Here is a 13266-nt window from a genome sequence, read left to right on the forward strand (position 1 = left end):
CAGGCAATGAGGCAGTGATCGCTGAGATCCAGGTTGAAGACAACAGAGGTGTTTTTAGAGGGCAAGTTGGTCAGGATGATATATAAGAGGGTGCCCATGGTTACATATTTAGGGTTGTACCTGGTAGGTTCCTTAATAATTTGTGTGAGATTGAGGGCATCTAGCTTAGATTGTAGGACGGCCGGGGTGTTAACAATATCCCAGTTTAGGTCACCTAACAGTACGAACTCTGAAGATAGATGTGGGGCAATTAATTCACATATGGTGTCCAGGGCACAGCTGGGGGCTAAAGGGGATCTATAACAAGCAGCAACTGTGAGAGACTTGTTTCTGGAAAGGTGGTTTTAAAAAAAGTGGACGCTTGAATCGTTTAGGCACAGACCTGGATAGTATGACAAAACTCTGCAGGCTATCTCTACAGTAGATTGCAACTCCGCCTCCTTTGGCAGTTCTATCTTGTGGGAAGATGTTATAGTTAGGGATGGAAATTTCAGGATTTTTGGTGGCCTTCCTAAGCCATGATCCAGACACGGCTAGGACATCAGAGTTTGTGGAGTGTGCTAAAGCAGTGAATAAAACAAACTTAGGGAGGAGGCTTCTAATGTTAACATGCATGAAACCAAGGCTTGTACGGTTACAGAAGTCAACAAGTGAGAGTGCCTGGGGAACGGCAGTGGTGCTGGGGGCTGCAGGGCCTGGGTTAACCTCTACATCACCAGAGGAACAGAGGAGGAGTAGGATAAGGATACGGCTAAAGGCTATAAGAACTGGTCGTCTAGTGCGTTAGATTCAAGACATAATGTACATACAAGGGTATGGTAGGATGTGCGTACAGTGGAGGTAAACCTAGGCATTGAGTGATGATGAGAGAGGTTTTGTCTCTAGAGGCACCAGTCAAGCCAGGTGAGGTCACCGCATGTGTGGGTGGTGGAACAAAAGGGCTATCTAAGGCATATTGGGCAGGGCTAGGGGCACTACAGTGAAATAAGACAATAATCACTAACCAAAACAGCAATAGACAAGGCATATTGACATTAGGGAGAGGCATGTGTAGCCGAGTGATCATAGGATCCAATGAGTAGCACTAGATGAGTCAGGGAGACAATACTGTAGTTGCTGCTACGCTAGGCGAGCTAGAGACACAGCGATTCAGACAGCTAGTGGGCCGGGGATAGCAGATGGGCATCCGGCGACATCCCAACGGAAGAGCCTATTGAGACCACCTTGGCCGGTTACATCGGCAGACCAGTCGTGATGGATTGGTAGTAAAGGGTCCAGGCCAACTGGCAAAAGAGGTATTGTAGCCCAAGAATTGGCTGGTTGACCTCTTTTGCTCGCCGGGAGATGGGCCTAGCACGAGGCTAGCTCCAGGCTAACTGGTGTTTGCTTCGGGACAGAGACGTTAGCCAGGAGTAGCCATTCGGATAGTAGCTAGCTAGCTGCGATGATCCGGTGTAAAGGTAAAGGACGGGACAAGACAGAGAAACACGTCCGACTGCTACGCCATCTTGGAAGACCCATGAGTTGGTCTCTCCTTTGCCGCTATAACAGTCTCCACTCTTCTAGGAAGGCTTTCCACTAGATGTTGGAACATTGCTGCAGGGACTTGATTCCATTCAGCCACAAGAGCATTAGTGAAGTTGTGTACTGATGTTGGGTGATTAGGCCTGGCTGAGGTGAGGTTAGGGCTCTGTGCAGGCCAGTCAAGTTCTTCCCCACCGATCTCGACAAACCATTTTTGTATGGACCTCGCTTTGTGCAGGGAGTCATTGTCATGCTGAAACAGGAAAGGGCCTTCCCCAAACTGTTGCCACAAAGTTGGAAACACTGAATCGTCTAGAATATCATTATGCTGTAAGCGCTGAGATTTCCCTTCACTGGAACTAAAGGGCCTAGCCCAAACCATGAAAAACAGCCCCAGACCATTATTCCTCCTCCACCAAACATTACAGTTGGTACTATGCATTTGGGGAGGTAGCGTTCTCCTGGCATCTGCCAAACCCAGATTTGTCAGTCAGACTGCCAGATGGTGAAGCATGATTCATCACTCCAGAGAACGCATTTCCACTGCTCCAGAGTCCAATGGCGGCAAGCTTGGCACCACTCCAGCCGACACTTGGCATTGTGCATGGTGATCTTAGGCTTGTATGTGGCTGTTTGGCCATGGAAACCCGTTTCATGAAGCTCCCGACAAAGCTCCCGGCGTTGCTTTCAGAGGTAGTTTGGACCTTGATAGTAAGTGTTGTAACCGAGGACAGGTGATTTTTACGCACTACAAGCTTCAGCACTCAGTGGTCCCGTTCTGTGAGCTTGTGTGGCCTACCACTTTGCGGTTGAGCCGTTGTTGCTCCTAGATGTTTCCACTTCACAATAACAGCACTTACAGTTGACCGGGACAGCTCTAGCAGGGCAGAAATTTGAGGAACTGACTTGTTAGAAAGAAAAGCAATGCATGGCTCTGTCCTCAATTTTATACACCTGTCAGCAACGGGTGTGGCTGAAATAGCTAAATCCACTAATTTGAAGGGGTGTCCACATACTTTTGTATATAGTGTTACAATGGAGGCTGCTGAGGGGAGGACAGCTCATAAAAATGTCTGGAACGGAGCGAATGGAATGTCATTAAACCATGTGTTTGATAGTTTATGATTGCGATAAAGCCGCTCTCACTACACTTGAAGAGAATAAGAATACGACTTTCAGATCGCGAAAACGTATATCATACATAGTCAATACTGGCCGATGTCATAACGCGGGAGGTTGTCTTCTCTCGAATGCGATATTCCTATCACGAAAAATGTGTAATCTAACAGAGGGTCTAACACATTTCTCCTCTCTGTGTGCCTCATCAGTCCAGGGTGCATTGCATTACCTTTGCGAATGTCAGACTACATTCGGCGAGGAACATATATCTGCAGGTTGAACATGGTGAGATTGTAGTCCCCTAAATTGATAGTGCAGTTTGTTTAGGCGATTTTAGAGATAACTAGCTACTTCACATGCTGATATTGACTTTGGTATTATTTTGTAGCTACGTTTGCGAGCTAGCTTGCCAGCCCATAGAGAGAGCATTGCATTGTGGGTTTTGTAGTCGATTTAGCTACAACAGATTTCCACGATTTTTTGCTACCAAACTTATTATAACGACCAAATTAAAAATGTTTTCTCAAAAAATATTGTTATAACATGTTAGTGTTATGTAACACTGTAAATTATAGGAATGAGTGTTTTTTTCCTGGACTGTCCCCCGTTGTCTGCCCTGTTCCAAAATCTTTCTTTGCTATCTAGACACATCAAAAAAGTCTAGGTTACACTGTTAGCGGTTACCATGTGCACTTAGCTACAAGTTTTGCTTGCTAAATGAAGACCAAAAATAATATGATGGGTATGCTCCCCAGCTCTAGGAGGCCTATAGCCTAGACCTAAGTTGTAAGGCATACAGATTGTGATATAATTTAAAAAAAAATTGTTATTATACTGAATTTATGACGATAATTATTGAAATGCAATTATAATTGTCCTTCTGTTGGCCTGTCCATAAAAGTCACCAAGTAGCCATGCGCGTAATCAGTGGTTTAATATGTTATTACGCACGGCGAGAGATATTTTGGGCGGTCTCTCGCTGTCGGCGGCGTGGCGACTTATCTCACCGACAAGGGCTTCTATGTAAACTGAGGCAAAACTAAAACAGATGAAACTCAGAGCACATTCACAAAAAATGCTGCCAATTTTGATGGCTCCAGAAGACGCGGAATCCACGGGAGAAACACGCGCCTGCACATGCGGTCTATTCTTTATTTGAGTTATTTAAAGTAAGCCTGTCGATGCTTGTAATCAGAGTACTACATTGCATAGTGATTTGTCTGGCTATATTTTATTGATTAGGTTACAATATAATATTATTATACTTTTGCGCGATATTAAGGCAGTGCTGTCGGTTTTCAATAGTCCCTTTTTTTGTGTAGAAATGAGGAATCCACATCTACTCAGCGATGGCTGGAAGACAATCAATGCAAAGGATTCAACTGGGAATAAAAAGTTTAAACGGAAAGGTCGGGACCCCAAACGTGTCACCAGTGATGAAGTCAAACATTTCCAATATGATTCAATAATGGACGACGATTCTATGGGGGAACTGATGGAAGAGACATGTAGAAACATTGTAAAAAAAAGACTACAGGACCCTGGTTCAGTTCTATCTGTGGAGAAATCCATTATTTCATCTGGAAACCCGAATACTGCTCTTGACATGAGGATAAATGCTTTACCATCAACAGTTACTGGGAAGCTCCCATCATCACAGTCACAGCCTTCATCCGAGTCAACACCGACAAGCAGAGACTCTTTTCTCAGCACATTCCCGCATGTTACAAGTTATGGCCATCAACAGTCATTTGGGACTGATCACACATTACAGTCCCGGATCGTCCTGTGCCAGCGCTCCGAGAAGTCCCTCTCCTCGGCCTCTCAGACAGCCTACATCAATAGCAGCGACCCGGTTGAATCGCCAAAGAAACGGCTAGGAGAAACGTCTGGCGTCGTCACTGAGATCAAAGCCGTTCAGCAGACACGGAGGCTACTGGCGAATGCCAGAGAGAGGACCCGGGTGCATACCATCAGTGCAGCCTTTGAGGCGCTGAGAAAGCAGGTATTAACACTGAATTCACTAAACAAACAATCCGTACAATGACGCCTCTTGTTCAAAATGTGATGTTCATGCTGAACTCAGAGTAACTTTTTGCACTTAAATGCCCATTTCAGTATGCCACTGTATGGAGATATGGAAATTATGAAAATAACTGTGAATGTCATCATAATATATCATACTTGAGTATGAATGTAGGCTAATATATCCCACTTGAGTATAAATTGTATGGCCTCTTCTATAGATAGTTTATTAAATTAATTTTAGTGTCAACAATTTACAATTTGGTATTATTGACATTATGTTCAAAATATGTGCTCAGTTTGCTACATTAAAGATATGAGAAAGAACAGTCTGTAAGACATGTCAGTCCAAACCGCTGAATTGTCACTCTGATTCTTATTCTGTTCTACATACACAATTATTTGTCTGGTCCCCCAAAAACATGTTCCCCTTCTGCAGGCCTATGTAATAGTCTATTCATGTCATTTATATGCAATCAAAATATCAGTGAAAATCATATCCACATGACACCTCTCACAATGACAGAAAAATATGTCAAATGCATATGAAACAGGGAACAGGCTTCTTAATGACAAAGCTCTTCACACTCCAGGTAGTCCAGTTGGTCTGATACTTGTAGGTGTACTATGAAATATCAATATCAAATACAACTAACTCTTAGTTAACCAAAACCAACATGGAATATCTATCCTTTGAAAACAAAATCAGAGAAGTTGTTGTGAACCATTTTTACTGGGTCATGTCATCACCAGCTGTTTTGGCACTTAGAAAGATATGTTGGAAAACTGTCACATGACATCACCTGACACCGGCAATTGTATCTAAAGAGCATGCATACCGTAGCTTAACTGAAAACTTCCTCAACTTGGTTCTACCATCCTCTCATATCAGTATGATGGGCCTCCTTAACCTAACCAAATGTTAACCCTATACAGGTGCCCTGCTACTCCTATGGACAGAAGTTGTCAAAGCTGGCTATATTAAGAATCGCCTGTAACTACATCCTGTCGCTAGCTCAGCTGGCAGACCTGGACTACACCCCAGATCACGGCAACATGAGCTTCAGAGAGTGCGTGGAGCAGTGCACCCGCACCCTGCAGGCCGAGGGACGCTCCAAGAAGAGAAAGGTAAATTGGATCTAGAGAAGAGGAGGAGGGAGGGGGATGCAGTATTTAGGCTACTGTCCTACGACGGTCTGGCCTGAGATTTTATCCCGTGCATGTCTTCTTTGGCTGAAGGCCTCATGTTGCAATGACTAGGTGGGGTGAGACATTGACATGGAAATGGACTCCTGCAAGTGAAAAGTATTCAAGCACACGTTTGGAGACATTGCTGAGGCATTGCAATAAGTTTATTTAAAGTTAAAGGCTATCAAAAGAAGAGCATGGCCTCTGAAGCATCAGTAGTTACAGAGAGGGAATGGAAAGATAAGTCAAAGCCAACTTCTCCTTCAAATGTGTTTATTGCAATATAGCATATCAATAACATGAAACATATTTCAGTGGATTCAACTATGCTTATAAAGAAGGCTGTTGATAAAGAGCAACCGGTGACCATACAAGGCCAATTAAATCATTGGTCATGGATATTTGACTTTAAAATAAAGCTACATGAATGGAGGTTTTCTTTCTGCTCATTTAACATCCTTCCTCCTACACTGTCATGTCACATACTAACAAATCTATCAGACATTTTAGAAGGACTGGTAAATTGATGACATCATAGCATTGAAAACTTAGCAGAATCGCATTATTGATTTATTTTATTTGACATTTTGCAGGATGAAATCTCTTGACATGCATTCTCATTTTCAAGTGTCCAAATGAAAAAATAACTAAACAAACTAACAACACTTAGTCACAAGAATAATATGGCAACTACTGTCTAATAATAATAACAATGAAATAATAAGAATTAAAATAAAACAACTTACCTTAACAGTATAAAAAAGTTGTTGTACAACTACTAATAGGCCTACAACTAATAAAAACTACTTCTACAACTGCTACTACAACTAATAAAATCTACTGATACACCTACTAATATAACTAATAAAACTACTGCTACAACTGCTACTACAACTAATAAAACTACTGCTACAACTAATAAAACTACTGCTACAACTAATAAAACTACTGCTACAACTACTAATACAACTAATAAAACTACTGCTACAACTGCTACTACAACTAATAAAACTACTGCTACAACTACTAATACAACTAATACAACTACAAATACAACTGCTACTACAACTAATACAACTACAAATACAACTAATAAAACTAGTGCTACAACTAATAAAACTAGTGCTACAACTAATAAAACTACTGCTACAACTACTAATACAACTAATACAACTACTGCTACAACTACTAATACAACTAATACAACTACTGCTACAACTACTAAAACTACAAATACAACTAATAAAACTACGAATACAACTACTAATACAACTACTGCTACAACTAAAAAACTACTGCTACAACTATTAATAGAATTAATAAAATTACTGCTACAACTACTAATACAACTACTAAAACTACAAATACAACTTTATTTATTTTTATTTATTTATCCGTTATTTTACCAGGTAAATTGACTGAGAACATGTTCTCATTTGCAGCAACGACCTGGGGAATAGTTACAGGGGAGAGGAGGGGGATTAATGAGCCAATTGTAAACTGGGGATTATTAGGTGACCATGATGGTTTTGAGGGCCAGAATGGGAATTTAGCCAGGACACCGGGGTTAACACCCCTACTCTTACGATAAGTGCCATGGGATCTTTAATGACCTCAGAGAGTTAGGACACCCGTTTAACGTCCCATCCGAAAGACGGCACCCTACACAGGGCAGTGTCCCCAATCACTGCCCTGGGGCATTGGGATATTTTTTAGACCAGAGGAAAGAGTGCCTCCTACTGGCCCTCCAACACCACTTCCAACTAATAAAACTACTGCTACAACTACTAATACAACTACTAAAACTACAAATACAACTAATAAAACTACTGCTACAACTACTAATACAACTAATAAAACTACTGCTACAACTACTAATACAACTAGTAAAACTACGGCTACAACTAATACAACTACTAATAAAACTACAGCTACTAATACAGCTAATAAAACTACTAATACAACTAATAAAACTACTAATACAACTACTGCTACAACAACTAATAAAACTACTGCTACAACTACTAATACAAGTAATAAAACCTATTGCTTCAACTACTGATACAACTAATACAACTACAACTAATAAAACTACAGCTACAACTAATAAAACTACAGCTACAACTAATAAAACTACAGCTACAGCTACAACTAATAAAACTACTAATACAACTACTGCTACAACTACTAATACAACTAATAAAACTACTGCTACAACTACTAATGCAAGTAATAAAACCTACTGCTTCAACTACTAATACAACTAATAAAACTACAGCTACAACTACAGCTACAACTAATAAAACTACTAATACGACTACCAATACAACTAATACAACTACTGCTACAACTACTAATACAACTAAATGCAAGTAATAAAACCTACTGCTTCAACTACTAATACAACTAATAAAACTACAGCTACAACTAATAAAACTACTAATACAACTACTGCTACAACTACTAATACAACTACAACTAATAAAACTACTAATAAAAATACGAATACAACTACTAAAACAACTAATAAAACTACTATTACAACTAATACAACTACTGCTACAACTACAGCTACAACTACAACTAATAAAACTACTAATAAAAATATGAATACAACTACTAAAACAACTAATAAAACTACTATTACAACTAATAAAACTACTGCTACAACTCCTATTACAACTAATAAAACTACTGCTACAACTACTAAAACTACTATTACAACGAATAAAACTACTGCTACAACTACTAATACAACTAATAAAACTAAGTACCTATAATATATGCATTCATATTTACAAATATCTTCACATGGTGATGTTTCTATTAGTTAAAACACAAACAGTTTGATTTTAATGCCCTGATTTCTATAGATCAATTATTCCAATCATTTGGGCATTTGTATCCGAAAGATAACCTGCTGCGTTAGTTCCCCTAACCTGCTAGTCAAAACCGGCAGATCTGCCCTATCTACTAATGCAATACAGCAAAAACTTCCCTTTGACTGATCAGGAAGCTGCAAATAGAAAAACATGGGGCAGTGTGACAGACAGAGGATGGTATTTCTAACAAAAACGACAACAAAAGAGGGAAGAATACACTCTCTCCAATTAAGACGGGCATTCCTTTGCCTACTAAGGATCCCATTAAATTAAATCATCATCAACTCGTGTTTGAAAGGGAACTGGGTGTTTTGCCAGTTTTTTGTCCAGAACAGAATAAAAAGTGCCCCTGATGAATAAAAGGGGTGATTGATGCCTTTGTGTTTTATGACACTGGGAGTCATGTAAACTGAGGCTGAACTTCCTCCAGCTCTCTTCTGGATCCACACATCTCCATGGCCTCTCTATAAATCAACAAGGTTTTTAATGCATGAATGAGACCCAAGTATGGAGAACGTTCATTTACACATTAACTTCTTCACACTGATTGATCAATTACTGTCCTTCCAGTTCTTAATCTGTCCCCTGTCAGTCCTCTCCTCCAGTTCTTAATCTGTCCCCTGTCAGTCCTCTCCTCCAGTTCTTAATCTGTCCCCTGTCAGTCCTCTCCTCCAGTTCTTAATCTGTCCCCTGTCAGTCCTCTCTTCCTCCCAGTTCTTCATCTGTCTTGTCAGTCCTCTCCTCCCCCAGTTCTTCAAACTGTCCCATCAGTCCTCTTCTCCTCCCAGTTCTTCATCTGTCCCCTGTCAGTCCTCTCCTCTGTCACTTAATCTCTCTCATTTATTCTCCAGATTCTTCTGTCACCCTCTCATCCATTCCCACCCTTTTCCTCCCATCTTTCATGGTGAAACAACATTATAAATGAATCTAATTTAATCTATAATTGTGTAGTTAAATCAAGGTTAAATAAAACAATCTAATCTACATTTTAAACACACATTTAGTCATATCTGTAATTTAATGTTTTAAATGTCATTTAGCAACTCACCTATTGCCAAAACCCATAACATAACATAGTAACATCACACCATAGGTTGATTACCCTGAACTTAAAAACTGTAAACAAGTTGTTTTTCACTTAAAATAACTACTGTAATCTATACATTTTGTAAATTGCAAATTACATCAAAGTTGATGCAAACATTTAAACACTTTTCTTAAAGATAAAAAAAACTTGTCTAATATAACATAATGATGAATTAGGTGTTTATTCATAGATTACATATCCAACATAATTACATGCATACAACTTTTCCCTGCACTCCCAGTTCTCTGATCCCTCTAGCTCTCTCTTCCTCGCTGGGAGCTAATGTGTTTCCCTAGCATAAAGCACATTCAATAGCTGAGCGGTTGTTTTCCTGGCAGTCCCAGACACCAGATGTTCGTAACGCTAGTTGGGAAGTCCTGCTGGCGCCACTCAGGGCAGAGGGCAGGGTGAAGGCACGCGAGCTGGGGCCCAGAGAACTCACTCGCTACAGGAATTGGCACATTCCCCAGTGCGGTACTGGCACATTCCCCAGTTCTCCCCTGGCCATCTGTTCCAAAAAAACACTTTGAAAAAAAAAAATACACTGATCATCACTCTCTCAGGATACAGCACTGAGCAGCAGCTGTTACAGAGGCCGGGGAAAGAGAGGGAGGGAGAGAGAGGGAGGGGGAGAGAGGGGTGGGCTCTGTGAAAGAAAGAAATCCCTTTGTCAGAGAGAGCCAGTGAGTCTAAGGGGAAACTTTCGAGGGGATAAAAAAACTTTTTCCCAATGCATACTTATTAAAGACATTTAGAACGTATTCCTGCGCTTTGCTTAAAGCCCTGCACTCTGCTCGTAATTCACTTATTGTCTACTTGTTGGAACTCTTTTCAATAACATTTCAAATCTAGCACTTAATTAATACTTTATATTTCACATTTGATCAACATGTTATTTAAATCACAGTTTTGTGGATATTCGCATGCAAACTGGAAGACCTATTTTCAGAAGTATTTGGAAAACAAATGAATGGAAATGGAATCAGAGAGTTTTGAAAGTCAAGTCTTCAACAAACAAACATCAAGTCATAAACAAATGTTACAATTCCCTACCATGTGTTAAAGATGGGGAAGAAGGAGCTGTCTTTTTTGTAGACACATTAAGGAAAATATTTTGGTTGGTTTGCATCCAACGCTAAAGAGAGGGAGAAAGAATGTTGTTGTGTCCCACTCAGTTGTATGCTACATCTGATCTGACCAAGCAGTTCCTTTACTGGTATGGGTTATATTCTTCTACCCCTTGTATTTACATAGACAACTCTGCACCTATGAAGTCATCGGATTTGCATGCTTTATTTTTACAGTTCTATTTGTACGCATCTCACCACCTCTTGATATGCACCCACAGGAGATTGTGTTTTCAATGCCTGATACATTCTTTCTTGTCTTTTATAGGAGTAAAATTCTCACAGCATCGGTGGCGTGAGCCAGGCTTTATAACAAGGCCCTTGAACAAAAGAAATTCTTTACAGCTCTGTTATTGAGGTTGTTCAAGGTCACTCCTGGGGGAGACTACAACCAATCACTTGGACATACAGTATGATGGACCTAATTTCATAGGCCTACTTGATACCTGTTGAGCTAGCAGAAATATCAAGAATCTCCAGTTATGGATATGTTTCTGCCCGTTGTGAGTTGGAATGAATCTCATTCGCTTGATGTTTGAACAGTTAAAAGAGGGAGACAGCATTGATGTTCTTTAAGCAAACAAGAAAACATGTCTGGTGGATGAAATCAGATTGTTCAATCATATGACAATTGGAGGCAGAGACAGCAGTGACTATAACCATTCATAACAGTGATTATAACAGTTTTATTCAACTATGAACCCCGATGCCTTTTCAATGACATACAGGTTGTTGTTTTTCTTTATAGTATGATTGGTCATTTCTGCTTGATGGAAGCTAACTAGTGAAAGCTCTAGTAACATATATTTGATTACAAGATAACTTAAAATGACATAGCAATGGTATTTTATTCAGCAACTGTTTTTATGTGTTGAAATATGAATTAAGTTACATGGGTTATTGTCTGCTACCTGAGCTCAGTATTTTAAAATATCCCAGATTGACACATTTAAAAGTGACCTCCCTTTCAGCTGGCCTTTTCTAATGACAAATCTCTGACTGTTGTGTGCTAATCAAGCACTTTTTAACCAAAAATAAAGGAACTGTTGTTAATTTATTTGAATGGATATGCATGATCATTAAACACCTCTAACATCTTTAAATCATTATCTCAAGTACTGCCAACCTAAATCTCACACAACAATCACACGCTACACCTTTAAAGAGCTTATAGCAGCTGTCAAGCTTCCCTCAAAACAAAGTTGTAATTATGACTAGGATCATGAAAGAAAGTAATTTCATTTTCTATCTGAATCTACCTCGTGTATGTGTGTCTAAATCTTGATGTGTTCATGTGTTGTGTTCTCTTAATCCTAGACTACAATACGTATTTTTGAGGCACGTCATAGAAAGGACTTGTCAAGATCACCACTGTTGGTGGCCTACAAGATAATCGATCAGTATTTTCCAGTCGATTTAATAGAATTTGGTGACAGCTTAAAAATGTGTAATGGTAATTTGTATAGTCTATTCGCATAGGATACTGGATCCAAAGGTTAACAGAGAGGATTGAATGATGTTGTTCTGCATTACATTACCTTGTGCCTTTTCAACAAAGTACTTACTTTACAATAACAAGTTACAAATATTAAAATAACTTACTTTTCTAAAAGGGTACAAAAAAGTCACGATGTAATTGCAAATATATTCTAATAAATTAACTGAATTATCCTGTAATAAAGGGCCCATGTGCTGTATTATCAAGAAAATAAGTCCTTAACTTTCACTTCTCATACAGAGGATAATTTGAATAAATAGTAGATATTTTATATAAATGAATAGTATATCTAACAACGTTAGAAACAGGAAAACCTGGTTTTCAAGGTATTTACCCGAGCACATTGCTTTCACTGACAATCTGTTTTCTTCTAGCGTTGCTAAGCTTTGGAAGCTGGAAACCGTTCAGGCTTTTACAGTCCTTAAAATTGGGTCTGGAGCCGGAGAGGAAACACCAGTATCCTGTATATACAACTTCTGTCTGTCTGGAAAAAAGAGGCAGAGCAAATGGAAAGCAAGCTGTGGCGGCCAGGAATCAATCTCATCTGAAAACAGTGAAAATATACAAAACCAACACATTGTTGAATGTGTAGATTTAATTTATTAATGTTCCATTTTAAAGATTGTTAAACAATGTGCTCTCTTAAAAAATAAATTACACTGAATATTACACTGAATATTACACAAAATAAATTACACTGAAGTTTTTGAAGCCCTCAAAAAAATAAAGGGAACACTTAAACAACACAATGTAACTCCAAGTCAATCACACTTCTGTGAAATCAAACTGTCCACTTAGGAAGCAACACTGATTGAC

General features: G+C 39.4%; 1 protein-coding gene across 2 annotated transcripts; it reads left to right on the plus strand.

The window, feature by feature from the left end:
• Window positions 1-3588: 3588 nt before the first annotated feature.
• Window positions 3589-12009, plus strand: atoh8 (atonal bHLH transcription factor 8). Of its 2 annotated transcripts, XM_024428916.2 has the most exons (4): window positions 3589-3812; window positions 3966-4648; window positions 5605-5796; window positions 11221-12009. In XM_024428916.2, the coding sequence occupies exons 2-4, from the start codon at window positions 3968-3970 to the stop codon at window positions 11224-11226; spliced, it is 879 nt and encodes a 292-aa protein (XP_024284684.1). In that variant the 5' UTR covers window positions 3589-3812; window positions 3966-3967; the 3' UTR covers window positions 11227-12009. The 2 variants fall into 2 exon arrangements, with proteins under 2 accessions (XP_024284684.1, XP_024284683.1); XM_024428915.2 differs by having other exon boundaries at window positions 3589-4648.
• Window positions 12010-13266: the final 1257 nt, after the last annotated feature.

This window comes from Oncorhynchus tshawytscha, linkage group LG08 (assembly GCF_018296145.1).
Source record: "Oncorhynchus tshawytscha isolate Ot180627B linkage group LG08, Otsh_v2.0, whole genome shotgun sequence".
NCBI lineage: Eukaryota > Metazoa > Chordata > Actinopteri > Salmoniformes > Salmonidae > Oncorhynchus > Oncorhynchus tshawytscha.